At 42.7% G+C, this 17,380-nt stretch overlaps 1 protein-coding gene across 4 annotated transcripts; it reads right to left on the bottom strand.

Annotated features, from left to right (window-relative positions):
• Positions 1-157: 157 nt before the first annotated feature.
• Positions 158-16,283, bottom strand: LOC116045617 (nuclear factor of activated T-cells 5-like). 4 transcript variants are annotated; one of them, XM_036002832.1, is made up of 12 exons: positions 15,950-16,283; positions 9,311-9,439; positions 6,333-6,960; positions 5,988-6,171; positions 5,109-5,299; positions 4,820-4,992; positions 4,411-4,545; positions 4,227-4,279; positions 3,910-4,042; positions 3,467-3,651; positions 1,062-3,375; positions 158-919 (listed from the first exon to the last, which is right to left on the bottom strand). In XM_036002832.1, exons 1-12 carry the CDS (start codon positions 16,020-16,022, stop codon positions 528-530), a joined length of 4,590 nt encoding a protein of 1,529 aa, XP_035858725.1. In that variant the 5' UTR covers positions 16,023-16,283; the 3' UTR covers positions 158-527. The 4 variants fall into 4 exon arrangements, with proteins under 4 accessions (XP_035858725.1, XP_035858726.1, XP_035858728.1 ...); XM_036002833.1 differs by having other exon boundaries at positions 9,311-9,477; positions 15,950-16,282; XM_036002835.1 differs by lacking the exon at positions 15,950-16,283 and adding an exon at positions 7,517-7,579.
• Positions 16,284-17,380: the final 1,097 nt, after the last annotated feature.

The raw sequence follows: 17,380 nt of genomic DNA, 5'->3' as shown, positions 1-17,380 counted from the left end.
TACTCTGCCTGCTCTTACAGACTCATCTCCATCACATAGCTATTCCCCCGTTTCCCTGTCGCTGACATTCTTTATCCCTTTCCAGTTTTTTCACCAATCTGGTAGTTTTTTTTTTTTCATCATCATCATCATCATCATCATCATCATCATCATCATCATCATCATCATCATCTCTTAGGCTCACATTATTAAAACACTAACAAGAAAACACTGCATTTCTGAGACTGATGGATAAAGCAGTTATTACAGGCCTCTCTGTTCCTGCAAGAGGGGTAATAACAAAGGCGAATTCTTCGATTCAAGGACAATGGATGTATGAAGGCTGTAACTATTCCATAAAAACGGAGTTATGTGAGCTCATAATTTGCGTTTTAGGTAAAAGGGGAATTTAATTCTTAAATATTTAATTTTTAAGTTTTGTGGCAAAAAACACCACACTCCACCGTTCTGTTAATTGATGTAAGAATGTACAACTCTCAGCTACATATCACTCACTCTCCTTAGTTCCCACATGGTCCTAACATTTATCACTGCTTCTGTAGGCTTTCCAATAGGTCCTCAATTTTATCCATGTTGGACGATGCAGACATTGATGCCTGCAACTGATTCTGTAAGCTGCTCTGTATCTGTGTTTGTAGATTGGTCTGCATTGGAGTTGACAGGCTTGTTTCTATGGTTGTCTGTAAAGTGGACTGCAGAGATGTTTGCGTGTTTGTCTGCATTGCATTCTGTAGACTGCTCTGCATGGCGTTCTCTAAGCTGGACTGCATTTGTGCCTGAAGGGTGTTCTGTAAGCTGCTGTGCATGGTGGAGGAGGCTTGGCCCATAGGCTGGTCTAACAGAGGCATGTGACTGGAGTTCTGGGGCTGGCCCTGAGCTTGCAGCGTGGGTCCAGAGGAGTTGAGGAGCTGGGGCGAGTCTGGGAGGAAGAGAAAATGGAAATAATCACTATAATCAAACAGTAGGTAAAGCTATTGGCAGTGACATTGGCAGGGATTCAACACAGTTACTTAACTCGGATTTACTGTACTTCAGAGGTGGAGAAGACCAAATCATCTTACCATTCTGGATGCCAAACACAAACAGGTTGGCCTGTCCTTGTGGAGCCACATTCCCACCGACTGATGTCTGGAAAAGCTGCTCCGGGGGCTGCTGGCCAGGGTTGGCTACCACACTCACACCTCCCTGTACCACAAAGATGGTTGTGCCAGGGGCTGGAGCCTGGTTGTTCAGGTCTTGTGAGCCAATAGTGCTCTGCAGGCTGGACAGAGATGTCTGTGGCAAGAACAGCTCCACAGGTTGACTGCTCGGGACGCTGCTGGAACTCAGGCCCACTTGCATTGGCTGTTGTTCCTGGTACAGGCTCTGCTGTTGGTTCTCAGTGGATGTAGAGTTGCTGCCTGAGGAGCTCTGGTCTTGGAAGGACATGGGCTCTGCTGTGTCTGGCTGGGGGATTCCAACGCTAATGCTCCCCAGAGGGGAAGGGCCTTGGGTCTGGGTGCTAAATAGGATAGTTGGGGGAATAGCCTGGGGGTTAAGATCTGTGGTGCAGAGGAGGAGACCTGTCTGCTGGGGTTGGGAAAGCTGGTTCTGGGGGACAGAGTTAGGCTGTGAGTGGTTTGGGATACTTTGGAACAAGGAGCCCTGCTGGCCCATTGAAAGCTGTGTTGGCTGTTGTTGGTTCTGCTGTGGAGACTGCTGTTGCTCCATTGGGGTGCTCTGTTGCTGCATTTGGGAAAGCTGAGCTTGGGGTTGGTTCTGAAACATAGCAACAGACTGGGGCTGGCTGTTAGATGTCTCCATGGAGGAGATGAATGCCAGCTGCTGTTGCTGTTGGTGGGGCTGAGGGTTTGGGGACAGGTACAGTGTTGACCCTGTAGGCTGCTGCTCTGAGTTGAGACTGCCACTTGTCAGAACAGTCAGCGTATTCTGGAGCAGGGCCGCCTGGACCTGCTGTTGAGAGCCCTGGGTCTCAGCCAAGGGCCTGGGCGATTGAAAGAGCTGCTGTGGGGGAGATGTGTGGGATGGGGGCTGTGTTGGGAAGCTGGTCTGAATGGTGAGCAGCTCTCCGGCCTGTTGAAGGATGGACACTGGCTGCTGTCCTTGGGGGGAGGAGTGGATCTGGGGCTGAAGCAACTCAGCCTGAAGGCACTGCTGTAAATTCTCCAACACCTGCTGCTCTTGCAGTTGTATGTTGCTCAACACTTGATTTTGCTGCTGCTGCTGCTGCTGCTGTTGCTGTTGTTGTTGTTGTTGCTGTTGCTGCTGTAGCTGATGTTGCTGTAAATTGGTTAGTATTTGATTTTGTTGTTGCTGATCCTGAAGTTGGATGTTGTTAAGCACTTGCTGTTGCTGATTTTGTTGCAACTGTTGTTGCTGTTGAATATTCTCCATGATTTGCTGCTGCTGCAGTTGCTGCTGGTCATGTGGCTGTAACATAAGTTGTTGTTGGATCTGCATGTTGCCAGGAACTTGCTGCTGTTGCGGCTGTAAGTGTTGCTGTTGTTGTTGTTGTTGTTGTTGTTGATGCTGGAGGGTACCAAGGATTTGCTGTTGTTGCTGCAGTTGTTGATGCTGTTGAAACTGTTGCTGTATTTGTTGTTGTTGTTGTATCTGCTGTTGGTGTTGTTGTATCTGCTGTTGCTGTTGTATCTGTTGCTGTTGTTGTATCTGTTGTTGCTGTTGTATCTGTTGTTGCTGTTGTATATGCTGTTGCTGTTGTATATGCTGTTGCTGTTGTATCTGTTGTTGCTGTTGTATCTGTAGCTGTTGCTGTGTTGATAATGAATTATCTGTGGTTCCCAATCTAAGGCTATTCATGTTCTCCTGGACGTGCTGCTGAAGGGAGTCTGCAGAGGGGGTGGGGCTGTACAGCACTGAGTTCAGCTGCTGCTGGGCTACAGCTGCCTCCAACACTTGCTGAAGCGTGGTGCTACCTCCAGCCTGTAGCTCCCTTACTGCCCTCTCCAGCTGGACCACCCCTTCCTGGGGGAACAGGGGAACCTGTGACTGTTGTGGCTGGGGCTGAGAGGGAGTCGCTATCTGGGACATGGCCACAACTACGACCCCTCCACTATTATTGGAGCTCTCAGGAGGTATGCTGTCCTGAGGGTCTCTGAGGAATTGTTGAGGGACCTCTGGTGTCACAGGGGGGATTGTAATATCGCCTGGCACTGGGAAGGAGGTTGTGGGGGCAATGTCTTGCTTTTGTATGGTGTTGAGAGACTCTAGGCTGGGGAAGACAGGGGGCGCCGGGGGAAGCTCCACATCTTCAGGTTGTAGAGGCATTGGGCTCTGAAAGGAATCTCCACCTGGATGAGGACTAGAGCGGAGCTCCAGCGTCTGCTGCACCGCAACAAGAGGGTCAGGGGACGGCTTAGAAAAGAGAGGAAACAAAATTGTTACCAACTGCAATTCTGAAGTAGACATTTTGATTTCGCTTTTTAGAGAACGGATGGTGTCTTACTTTAAAGACATCTGTCGATGGTGGATTGCTAGACACTTCCATTGGTGTGTCCTCTTGCCGTTTGGAAGGCGGAGCAGAGCTGTCAGTTTGCTCAGGAGATATAGATTTGATCTGGCCATCAAATATACACGTCTTGACCAGAGAGGGTCCCTCTGTTTTTACTGTCTGGACATTTGAGTTATCAGCTGTGGGTAAGAGTGGAAACACAGGATAGCTTTGTGTCTGTCCTATAATAATGTTTTGTGATTTAAGTTGATGTGATATGTCGATTGATGATTTCTGGCATTTAAGCAATACTGAAACCTTTCATTTAAACGATCTGTTCTAATTGAAAAAAGTCAAGATGTTGATTTATACAACCAATTCAGGTAGCATTTTTCCTCATAATATGGTCACAGTATCTTAAAAATGGGATTAGCATCTACTTGAGCTAGTGGCAGTACCTGAGTCTGGAGTGTAGGTGAAGGGCTGGGCATCATGTGATCTACCAGCATTGGTCATCACGAATATTCCCACAGAAATGGGAGAAGTGACTGACTGGTTGTGGAACGGAGGGACTGTCACTATCAAATGGTTCTGGAAAAATTAGAGATCCATAAAATCTCATAAATAGTGAATGAATGCAGTTTAATGCGGCAGCTTGACTATAACCTGGATGACTGAGAACCTTCCAAGACAACAAAATGGCAGCTTATATCACTCCAGCAGAAACAGTATAGTATACATATACATATCATACATATCAGTCAGCTGCATTTACCTGATGGAAAAGGTCCATGTCAATCTTTGCCTCAGCGTGCCAGGAATTATCATCTGCAAATAAAACAAAAATATTTGTTGTTGTTTAGTCCATCAGAGGTTGACATGCAGAAACTCGTGTCCACGCAATTTACATTGAGATACAACTAAGGACAACACTGGCAACACCAAGCTGGCTACAGCACCTGCAATATTCTCCTGAAAAATAACTTTGGTTCCTTTGAGAAAGTTCTTCCCGATGATAAAAACTTCCTCTCCTCCTCTCACTGAGCAGCTGTGAAGACTCTTCTTCAGGATCTCTGGCACTCCTGCTGGCTGGGCTGGAGAATAACAGAAGTGTCAAAGAATCAAAGTCACATGACATCTGGGCTAGTGTTTGCCAGATGGCATGTGGAAGACTGAAACAAAAAGATAGAAAGTTCCACGGTCTGATGAGACCAATGTTCTATGGCTATCATCCTAAATGCTGTTTGATGATAGCCAAACACCACACATCACTGGAAACACAGCATTCCCCAGCATTAAGCCTCATGAAGCCTGGTGGTGGCTGTTACCTTTGTATCTTTTTTTTCATATTGTGCCTGAACTACTCACTGCAGAGGATGGGTGATGAAGCGACCTGTAGAGTAAGGGCTGATCCATCAGGTTGGGGGATGTTGACTCTGAAGGCCAGCCTGGCACGTGTGCTCTTCTTCTTGGACCCTGCCACACCAATACGGGCCTCCACATCTGCATTACGCAGCTTCAAAATTCCTACACGGTCCACCCTGTAGAATCACCACAGGATGGGAAAGACATGACAAACACTCTAAGAACTTCTTAAACATCAACATTGTGTAAATGTTAACTAATACAGAATTATCCACGAAAAATATCCCCTTACGCCAGTGTCATGTCATTGCTCGGCTCCAGAGGGATTTCAATAACAGTGGTGCCCTCTATGTCCACCTCCTTGCAAGCAGTGGTGTTGCGCCCTGTCACTCTGCATGCCTGGTAGAAACCGTGAGGCTTTACTCTGCCTGCATCATTCGCAACAAACACCTGCAGCACAACTGGTTCACTCACTCCTTCCAACTGGATAAAACAGAAACAGGAATTGTGTGTAAATAATTGAATTGACCCTCACTAATACTAGAAATCATAACACTGTTAAAGAATAAAAGTGGTTTTAAACCAAAAGCACACCGGTCGTGGAGTAATTGCGAAATGCATACTGAGTGATGCTTCCTTACTAAAGCATCCATGTTAACTTTAAAGCATCTTTACTGTTAGCGTATATATGTACGCTGATTAATTTCAGGGTTGTTTCATTGAGCGATTCATATTTTACACACAATAACAGATGGGAGCTCAACACAGCCCCAGTTCCATGTGCTGGCCACTAAGAAGCCCCAGTGGAACAGTCAAGGGTTACGTGCCTTATTAATGAATGAAGGACAGGCGCTAGTCCTTCACTTCCCTGCTCAGATTTATCAGTAATAGTTCTGAAAATTGGGTCTGTTGTTGACTTGTCAAAAAACTTTGTACCACGTGAAATACAGCAGGCTACCCATTGTAAAATAACCCTTTTAAAGTAGCTCAAAACGAAAATGTGCTAATGGGCGTTGGTTTAGTAAATGCTTCTGATGTGTCTGAACTGGCATGAGCATTCTCTTGTGGCGCACAGTTACTCCACCCTCTGTGTCCTGTGTGTTTTTGGCCTTATTCAGCCACTTCCAACTTAGGTGTTAAGAAGCAGCCAGTGCATCCGTCTTTGTCAAACCTTGACAGTGGGGAATCCCTGCTGTGTGCGGTCTTTTACAGAACCTCTGCTGCCCTCGGTCAGATAGCGAGCTCTGTGCTGGGTCTCTGGCTGCACCAAAATCTTTAGCTCTTTCCCATCACTCCTCTGGGGGAACTGAGTAGACAGTGACCCACCCTTCACTGCAGTTCCTGACTCGAGAGAGCTGCAGGGTAACAAAAAAAAAATCACGACAACATTAATGTGACTTAAAGAAATTAAATTACCATTACAAAATTAAATTTGACGTTTACTCTATTCCTACAGAGGGACAGAGATACGAGTTAAAATGAGGACAAAATGTGCTCTGGACAAGGGTCACCCCACCTTGCTATGGGACTGGTCTTGTCTGTGCCCAGCTGGGATAGGACAAAGTGAGGGCCCTTGGCGCTGTCAGCATCAAACACATCCATGCTGTCCTCCGGAGGAGCAGGCTTGGGCCCAGGCCGTTGGCGAGGGGTGCGTTTCCTCGACTTGCGCGGCACCTCTGTGTTGTCATTGTAGGAGATGGAGCTGATCAAGCTGAAGTTGGAGACGGAGTCATCAGCCCACATGCTGCTGCTATGCTCTGAATCTGGACCTATTGGACCAGATATGGCAGGCTCCTCTTGGCAAGACATCTGGCTGTCGTCAAATAGATCCTCAGGTGGCGGGGATATGCTCAACACAGGCCTCCGTTTTGATGGGGTGTTTTGAGGCTGCTGGACTCCTAGCCCTGACAACACTCCTGACCCTATGTCTCCTGTTGCAGTGTTTGCTCCACTGTTGCCTCTGCTGGGGGCAGACACAGCACCCTCCATACCTTGAATCTCTGAAGCTCCAGCTCCATCCCCTCCAGTGGAGTGGAGATGCTGGGGAATCTTGAGATGCTCTGAGGATGAGGTAGAGCCAGTGGATGGGACTCCCATGGCCAGGGAGGAAGAGGCAGAGGGGCTGGAGGTGGAAGAGGTGGCATCTGTAGTAGTATATACAGATAAATAAGTTAGTACAGATGTTCAGCACAGTGCAGGCTAGCAGTCCCATTCAAGCAGCTGAATTTGTGCATGATTTGATTGATTTCCCCTCTTCCCAACTCTAATTTCAACAGACTGTTGTGGGTTATATGCTCTCACTGTGCATGCGAGAGCTTTCAAGCATTGATCAAATATTCTGAAGTTAAAGTTGAGAAGGGTACTATAGGTCCCACAATGTTTTGATTCCTACAAAACCTTTCTCAATTAAAATCAATGTGACAAAACTGACATGCTTTGTTTACAAAAACAAAAGCAAGCTACAAGTTGTTACATACACATTGCCAGAAAGAAACATAACAAAATCTGGTCAAACTTTCTTGTACAGCCAAATTTGCAAGCTGGTAATGTGGCGCCAAATTAACTTTGCCAGGGTTGCCAGGGTTACAGTACAGTTTGTGCAATGTGCATTCAGTAGTAAACAGTAGTTTGTGCATGCCAATTGGAAGATTTGGTTGGGACTGAGCGTAGCCATGGAGACAGAATAAACAAGCCTCTGACCTATGGAGCAGTGAACTGCAGACCATTTTATATGCAGACACTCCCTGCCTCAGAGGGAACTTCCTGCAATAAAAACGAGACAGCCAATGAGCAACAAGAGAGCTGATCATTCAAGATTCAACTTCTGTCAATCAGTAAATTGGATAAGTTCATATACCGAAGAAGGAATTACTTTTGAAGTTGATCATTTATAGACATTTTGAAGCATGTGTATTTGGTTAATGATGATCTGACGGACATTACAGTAGTCATGCTTTTGATCAGCGCTGCTTAGAGCCAGCTGGGTCAGACAGGATAGTTAAAAAGGTAGCGTTAACAAAAGTGCTCTCTCCAACACTGTTGACCAGTTAGTTTGCTCTTGCTGTGGATGAAACTCAAGAATAGAATCCTTTAGAGTTTTAGTTGATGTTGGCTGCCCTAAACCATGATCCAAGATCAGACCAAAAAAGAAAGTCCAATGATAGCTTGGGGCAACTTCACTGTTTCATAAAGAGACAGAACCTTTCTATTTATATTTACTGACAATGTCAGCTGATTTGAAACATAAGAGTAGATCCATCATTTTAGCTTCAAAGCTCAAACAGTTTGAGACCAAAATAAATTATCCGATGACCTACTGTTGTATGAGCAAAAGAGTATGTGTGAATGACAAATGAGCATAGGCTGTTTCTGTTTCAGGCACTTGTTGAAATATTTAAAAACACAACTTATAAAAAAACTACACTGACACCTTCAGACAGATGTGTCAAAAGACTCTGGAACACAATATAATGTCATAACATGAGGAATGTCTGAGATGACTGCTTAAGTCAAAAGACAGTATCTGGATCAGCAGTACTGGTTATGCTGCATCTCTAAGGCTTTACCACCTGAATACGAGTGAAAAGAAAGCATTAAGCACAAGCATCACCGGGGGTGGGGGAGTGCTGCTGAAAAAATGAGTGAAATGAGAAAGAACAAGCTATGTTAGCATGCTGTTAATACAAACTCGCCATTTCTTGGAGCAAAGCTTTCCAGGAAAAGGACTGTGTATGACTTTCATTACAAAGAAGCCAATGCGATTCTTAAATCATAGTCACTGCCAGTAGCATGGTATAGGTTAGTTAGATAATAACTGAGTTTAGAAGTTGGACAAAAACTATATTTAGTGATTTTTTTTTACATATATCTTTTTTCAGTCATTCAGTTTTATAAAGTGAACTGGTTAGGGTGAAGAGTTGCAGGCGCTTATTGCAGTTTGGGTGAATATCAAAGGCCCAACACACAGAGTCAAGTTACGCAATGCCTCTTCCTACGCTGCTGCTTGGAAAGTTCCTAACAGGGTCACCTAACACTGACATGTCAAACAGAGAGGACACAATAGATTTTCACTAAATGATGGTTCCTTTAATACAGCTTGATAATGGAAAAATGGAGAATCCCAAAATATATTCAAATACAGTTTAAGTCCAACTGTAAAAACCACCTCTAACACTGCCCCCACACCCCACGTGGTACCACCGTAGCCTCATGGAACCAGCGAAACTCCTGATATACCCAAGTGAAATCCAATATGACCGTGCCTTGCTATGCCAGCAGTATTAAAATACCTTCAGTGAAATATAAATGCTATACTATCTTATAATTTCAAACAGTCACAAATATTGTCTCAGAAACTGGTGAAAGGGTGAAGTTGCCCCCAGACACTGATACAAGGCAATCTGAGTTGTTTCACCCCTACTGTTTTGGGGAATAGTTTGGCAATAGGAAACTGATCCCAGATCATGGTTTTCATGGACTTAGCAGGTAGCTCACCTGAGGCCAAGGCTGCAGAGGGGGGAGGGCCCGCCTCTCCCCCACTCTTCTGGCTCATGGTGGGTGGGTCTGTCTGGGTGGACGACGGCTGGAGCTGGAGCTCTTTGGGTAGGAGGTCATATACTGACTCTGTCATAAAGGATGAGCAGGAGAAGATAAATTAGGTCCTAAAAAAAACTAAAAAAGACTATTGTTTGTTCCAGGACAAAGTAACTCGAAAAGGTTTTCCATGACTCACAAGTGGGAATTTTATGACTCACCGTTTAAAAAAAAAAAAAAGAGGACAGAGCAATATCTGCTTTTGCTGCCAGTTAACTTGAGATGGTCAGGTTTAAGTTCACAAGTTAAACCCCTTGAACACCAAACATACATTATTATATAGTAGTGCTGTCAAACGATTAAAATATTTAAATCGCGATTAATGTCATAGTTAACTTGCAATTAATTGCACATTTTTATCTATTCTAAAATGTCCCTAGATTTCTTTTTGTCCCATTATTTTTTCTCATTTTAATGCTCTTATCAACATGGAAAAGTGGATTGGCTTGCTTTGTGCTTTTGTCGCCTGGCTTTGACGAGGGGGCGGAGAATTCACATCAGCTGTGTGCTTGGTATCAAGTGGTATTTCAGACTGGACGTGCTGCGATGATAGCTCAGTTCACAACGACAAAACACACAGATCACTTTGGTCTTGTCAATGGAACCATTTGGCAACTTTTTAAAAGTAAACTTACCATTCAGAATCTTATTGGCCTCCATTTCGGCCATCCACTCAAAACGTGACGTTAGCCTACTACTCTTTGGCTGGCTCGCAAGCCCAAACAAGTGTGTGCGGCGTGCCTGTTGTTGTTTTGTTTCCGGTCTAGCTAGATCCGGTGTGGTGTTGTAGTTTTTCTAACGTTACTAGTTGTTGCAACAGCATGTGAAAAACCTACAAAGTTTGCTAGGCCAAAAAGAACGTTAATCTCGCGATAAAAAATGTATGTTAAAATGGGTTTGCGTTAACGCCGTTAATAACGCATTTAACTGACAGCGCTATTATATACTTATCATTGGCCAAAAACCGAACCCAGTGCAGACCCAGTGTGCTGAACTAAATTTAAAAAGATTCAACTTCTCTTTTAAAATACAGTCAGTACATATACTTCACAAAATGTAGTAGTGTCAATAGGAAGCAATCCTGGAATGGGACTGAAAGCAAAATCTGTGTCTCATGTTTAGTTTTCCCCACATCTACAAAATATTCTGCTGTCAACACTAACACAACACATGCTATCTTATGATAAACTAAATTAGCCTCCCATGGGTTTTAGTGTAATAAGACCCACAGAGACATTCCTTGATATTTGATGGTTAGATGATTTATAGTAGGCTATAACCAACCACTGCAGCTACACAGGAATAAACTGCATTCGATGGCAGATAAACACGATTAGGTAGTCTGGTTGCTAAGAAACAGAGGAACTATCAACACCCTGACATGGATATTTCAGCTGTGCATTGGCGGCACCCAGCATGTGTAGTAGTCATCTGATACTCAGCTATGACTTAGCACCAGCAGAATAGTGAAACTGACATGACACATGATCTTGCAATTCTGTGACGACAACGATGCTGTTGACAACACAAAGTCACCACAATTCACACAAAGAGCTACACAGCATTCTAGTTCAGACAGACTTTGAGCATTGAGATAGAGGCCAGCTCCACGGTAAGGGATAGTTCCCTCAAAAATACAATAAAAAAACTGTTTATCCATCCAGGGGGTTTGAAAATGTAGCCTGCAGCAAATGTCATTACAGCAGAGCTGAATGGCATTAGGTTTGTGGTGGTCCAAGTGTCCAAAAATTACATTTAAGAAAACTCATCAGCAATGTTTCTTTCCACATCTACAAAGAGTTGTTCTAATTCACCTCCTGTGAACAGTGTCCTGTGCAGGACACAAGTGAAACTGTCCGTAATGACATCTGTAGACTATTGTCAATGACCATGTTGTTTAAGCGAACCATCCCTTTAAACCAGACAAACCATGACACTTTTAAACCTTAAAATACAATGCCAAACAAAAGATCTCTATACACCTATGCGTCTTGGACAATAGCCCACATAATAAACTGTAATTTGGCCTTAAAGCAAATAGCAAAGTGTGCATGATCCTCATGATAACTCTCCATCTGTGTCTGTTGTTCTTTGTTCATGGGGTAAAGAGAGTGTCTTTGTGCATGGAGGCATTACAGATTGACTGGCAACCCGACATGACTTCAGTCTTGACTATTACCCCTTTCACACAGGAGATGTGTGTATTTTGTGAGTCTACGGAGTGCTTGTTCAACCTTGTTCACACAACAAATGTCATCACCGGTCACAGACTCACACTACATATGCAGCAGTCGGATATTACATACATATTCCTGCAAAAAAAAAAAAAAAAAAGAATTACATTACATAACAAGGATAACAGGAATGCCTGTTCACTGGGCTGGGCATCCTTCAACCCAGATTGGGAGGAGGGTCACAAAGCCGGTTGGATGACATGCATTGGCCAGATCAAAATGAGTCAACACTGGGTTAAACGATGCTGGTCTGAATGATGCATACGTCACACGTTCTCCCTGAGTGCTTGAAGATCACAGAGCAAAGGAGCACAAGCATAGAAACTTAAAAGTGAGATTTTAGTTTTCAATGAATCAATAATGTCTGCTTGCTTACACACGTCCTTCCTGCATACAGGGTTTACCCCAAATGTTTACTTCATAGTTGTAGTTTGCTTTCTTTCCTCAATAAAAAACACATTTCAGCCTAAGGAAAAAACCAAAGATGTTAAATGTATGTGTTATTTGTTGTCAAACAGCTGTACATAGAAAGCTTCAGAGTGTTTGGTGCTCACTTCTGGTACTTCATGGTTTTGGATATTCCATTCTACCGTCACATTACATTTAGGACTCCAAAAGCGTTGCTTTCCATCAATGTGAAAGCATTTAATACAATGAAAGTCCCCTTCATTTTCTTTCTCTTATTTTGTGGACAGAATAAGGTGCTTTCTCTGGGATACCACACATCCTTTCAGCACAGATCAAACATAATAGTCTTTCTGGTTACTAGAGAAATGGCTTTACTGTCCTAACCAATGTTTGATTGATGGAGGAACGCTTAATAAAGAGAGTAACTGTACAAGAGAAAATATGTCTTGACTCATAAACCTCAGTTGAAAAAAATATAGAGTTGAACTTCCCACTGCTCCCAATTGAATACTGGTCACTGATAATGTTCAGTGATTTTGGTGTTTGTCTCAATTAAAAAAAAAAAAATAGAAATCACATGGTTGTATCTGTTTAATTTCTGTGCACAGTTCTACAAGCTTGTCCGAGTATGCCCAAAAAAGTAGACTGCAACATACCAGCCAGCCAGGGGGCGGACTGAGTTAAACCTACACTTACAACAATTAAATTACCTCATCTCAATGTTATGCACTGCTCACATTACACATGCCTTAAAGGTTTTGCCAAATGGCAAGGTCACCAGTCCATTTTTATTCTTTGCAGCTGGCTTGGAGCTAAGATGGGGGATGACAGATGAATAGACAATACATGAGGGCTATGTTTCTGTTGAAAATGAAAAAAATATGCAGACCAAGAATGTGTCTGAGCGCCCAATAATGGCTCCTTTAATTAAACTCTTGAACTCGTAACAATATGCTCAGGCCAGAATGCAGACAAAAGAGCTACTCACTGCACTCAAAACCACTAAGAATGCCTTTTTTGCTATTTACAACATTTTTGTTTACATTGAAACTGAATTATACTGACAATGAATGACTGGATACTCTCTTTGGTTCTCCATGTGCCTGCTATTGTAGATCAGATGACTAAACCAGATTCCAGCTTAGGTTATAACCCAATTACTACCATCTAGTTTACATTTCCATAAAAGACAATCATGCATGTCATACTCCTTTTATTGACCTTTCTAAAACACAAGCTTTGTGGTAGTCAACCTAGACTGAACGTGACCACTGTACTAGCTTACAAAGGTGCAGTAAATAAACAAATAGACATGGATGTGTCAATAAACGTCATGAGGCAGAGGGCACTTTCATTTCTTCTTATACGTCTCAGGTGACCGACAGTAAATGGAGCTCAATGGATGCACGCGCCGAAATGAATACATTCAGTTCAGGCACAATGAAATAACAACAGAACAAAAATAAACTCCAATTTCACGTTTAACATGATTCATTCAAGTCTTTGCAGGGTTGTTCTCATAATGTACAAAAATCAATGACAAACAACAAATGGCTTGTTCTTAATATGCACACTACTGTATATTTTTATTCTATGGCCACACCAAATCTGGTGCATGGTACATGACATGTCCACGTTAGTCTCATACAATGGAATCTAAGCGCACACACTGATGCTATAGCTCAAGTTTCTCATGGTGATGCAAGATTTTTTTCCCCCTACTGACTAAGACTAAACTGTCTTTTTGGGATTTTCTATCCATCTAAATGAAAACACTTGAAAAGGGGAGCAGGATAAGATAATATACAAGCTGTGTCGTAAAATATTTCAGCAAAAAGAAAAAAAATGCTAAATCACATTACTTTCTACTTTCAGTTAGAGGAAAAATACATTATTGATGATGTCAAATAGATAACACTTTGGGAAGTGTCAAAGCAGCACACATTCTTTTTCTTTTATTGAATATTTTATAGTGTAAGATATAATGAGTTGCGTTAAAGAATTATGTAAAATAAAATAAACCAGACCAAATGCCAAATTCCAGCACCCTGAATCAAAACTGAACTGAATGAGTGATCATAATATCCTGGTATTTTAATGTATATTTTGAGCACTATACCATAAAAATGTCTATTATGGGTGGCATTTGTGTAACTAATGAAGTGGTCTGAAAATATTGTTTGACAACCTTTTATTCCAAGCCCCTTTGTCATTTACATTGACACATATGGGGTTTCTCCATACACATGTGCTGACTTGTTAAAACCAAATCGCTGTCATATGTTTTAGTTACAGAGTTGGAAGACTATACAAATCCTAAATGTGGTTCCTAGAGTCAGAGTATAAAAGACCTGGCATGCAAATATATATTTTACTATCACTATTATTATTTATGTAACAATTTAAAGAGATTAAGGTTCAGGTCACTATTGAGGTTTAACATTTGCCTTATTTTGAACCAAAAACATGTCCAACTAGCTAAAACTAGCTAAATAAATCCCCCCTGGGATTATTAAAGTATTTCTGATTCTGATTCTGAAATGGTGGATTGTATACTGGCAGGCCAAAGGCAACTTGGCCAGCTGTCCTTTCTCACTTTTACAGTCTTATTTACATGAGGTCCCCCACTAGATCGTGGATGAGCACGTCTGCTACCTTGACCTCAACACCAGCACACACCCAATTGCTGAGATATAAATAAACAATCAACATGTGATACAGTCTGACCATATGGCAGGCTCAACTGAGCATTTCAGGGTCATATAGCAGTGCTTTCTGCTGGCCCATGAGCACCCTATACATAGCAGCCAAACAGATGTGAGAACAGCAGGTCCAACAGCAGGCAGGTAAAGATTGTACTGGGCATAAATGCGATTTGTTAACCATTACAATGTGGACTACATTTAAGACCAGAGGGTGAAATAAGACAGGAAACCCTGCTGTCCACCAGTGTCCTATCAAAATGCATAAATCCATGTCTCAGGTTACCACACAACACACAACATACAAGGCCTGCTCATGAATAAGCAATAGCACGATAGATGCCAGTGTTGAGAAGCAGATTCACAGACAGTTACACAGTTGATACACTTGTTAACAGGAAGGAAATTGACCTGCAGACAAAGTGCTGCTGAAAGCCAGTACAAATCCAATAATCCAGCTGATCACAAAAAGAGTTAACGGTCTAGTTCCTAATTGATGTTGCGACACACTCCTAATAATAACATAATAGACTGACACGTGTCCAAAGCGCATACAGATTAAATGTTGGCCCTGAGCTTTCATGTGCCAGTAACTACATTCTTTCTGTGAAACCAGAGAATGGGATGCGGACAACTCTGGCTCAATTCCATCCATAAACCAAAATAACAGAGGGACTGTCACCCAACAAAACTAAACTATGAGGATATACAAAACAACACGCATGTAGGCTTCTACATTTTGTCCTTCTCTCGCGATATAAACATAAACACACACACACACACACACACACACACACACACACACACACACACACACACACACACACACACACTGGAAAGCGACCTCACGTAGCTGTAGCTAGCTAATAGTATGTAACTGACCTAATGCTAGCCATCACCAGCACACTAAATAATGACAAATTGAATCACATCGATATGATCTCACGTATAATTACACGAGCATCCTAGCGTATCATGGTCTTCCACGCATGTCACATGGGCAGCTAACCAACCAGGTACTCGCCAATGCAGAAGCCAAATGCAGCTAACTAACTATGCTAGCTAGGTTGGCTAACAGCAGAAAAGAAGCTAAGTACTGCTAGCTAGCAGCTTAACATGAGCTATCATTACTTCCGATTAAACCAGGACAAACGGATTAGTGTCTTCATAGTATCATTTATTTAGTAAAATCTTACCTTTCGAGTATAGAGATTTGGGGGAATTGAGGTCGAGATCCGAGCTAAGGAGGGATATAAAATCAGAGGGCATCGCAGCGCTTCATCGAGGGGAGGGGAAGCGGACACTCTTTAGTAGAAACGAAGTCGGCAGCTCTTGGCCAATAAATATTGCGTTTTACAAGCGGAATGTTTTAATATACAGAGTATAACATCGAAACAATCTTAAGTCGACAAAAATAAAACTTTCAATATCAAAAAACCGTTAACTAGCACATCTCCCGTTAGTGTGTGCGTCTTTGCTGAGAGGAGACATATTTCGTGCTTCGTTAAGACGAACACACACAAACACACTCTTGCATACAGTTGGTCGGCCCACCTCCTAGCCCCGCCCCTTTCTACTGCCCAGAGGCATGCGCTGTGGCCGAGTTGAGGATACAGTGAACCATCATATGTCAATACATTGCATGGTGTGTTCTTCTCGTTATGGGTCACTTGAATCTAATTTATGTAATTTACATCTCGGGTAGATAGACCGATTTTGACACCGAGTTGAATCAGTTCGATCAGGGATCTTCAACAGGGGGTCCGGGACCCTCAGTGGTCCTCTGAGTCAGTGCAGGGGGGCCTCCAAAGGCCTCCAAATTATTGTTAATTTTTGAAAGTTTTTTCAAAGGGGAGTGTTAGATACATTATATTAATCTCTGCATCATTCACATACTCTGAAATAGTATACATTATTGTGATTGTGCCATCATGATGAAGTCATCTGATAACAGCATGATCCTCATGCTTTAGTGCATCAGCAACTTGACCTCTGCTCCACATCTTTGGGGAGTTAGGGAGTAGCCAGTATGCTGCTCATTGGTCATTATTTAAAAGGAAAACTGGAGCTGGAAGAACTCTCAGAGTAAGTTTACAATATGAAAGTATTTGCAATCAATTATACTTAATAAGGTGCCTGCTGACCAAGTGTAAGCAGATTTGTCAAAGCCAGCACCATTAAGCATTCAATTTCCCTTAGAAGTCATGAAATAGCCAGAATAGAGACCACTCTCCCTGTCCTTCACAATAATAACAGAAACTGCTTAAAGCAGCAGTTGAATCACTACCCTAGCAAACAGTGGCACATATGGAATGGAACAAAGTAGCCAAATGTGCAGATCAGCTTCTCTCTGAGTCTGAGTACATAACAATGCTGCCACTCTTGATCATTTGTTAGGGGGCATGTAGCAAGCTACAAAGCAGAGACTGTATAAAGCTTCTTTATGCTTATGTGGCCCTCACTGCAACTCTCTGCTTTACAGCCACACTAAACCCCAAAAAGGCATCAGATAATGCCCCTGTAATCACATGTTGTTTATCAATGTTAATGATGGACTAGTCACCACTTTACTTGAAGGGCCACAAACATGAAATCATAAAAAAGTAATGCTTAGTTAATCATGATTA

The sequence above is a fragment of the Sander lucioperca genome, chromosome 7, assembly GCF_008315115.2.
Source record: "Sander lucioperca isolate FBNREF2018 chromosome 7, SLUC_FBN_1.2, whole genome shotgun sequence".
Lineage (NCBI taxonomy): Eukaryota > Metazoa > Chordata > Actinopteri > Perciformes > Percidae > Sander > Sander lucioperca.
The sequence above is the reverse complement of the archived record's forward strand: the minus strand, read 5'-3'. Positions and strand labels throughout refer to the sequence as shown.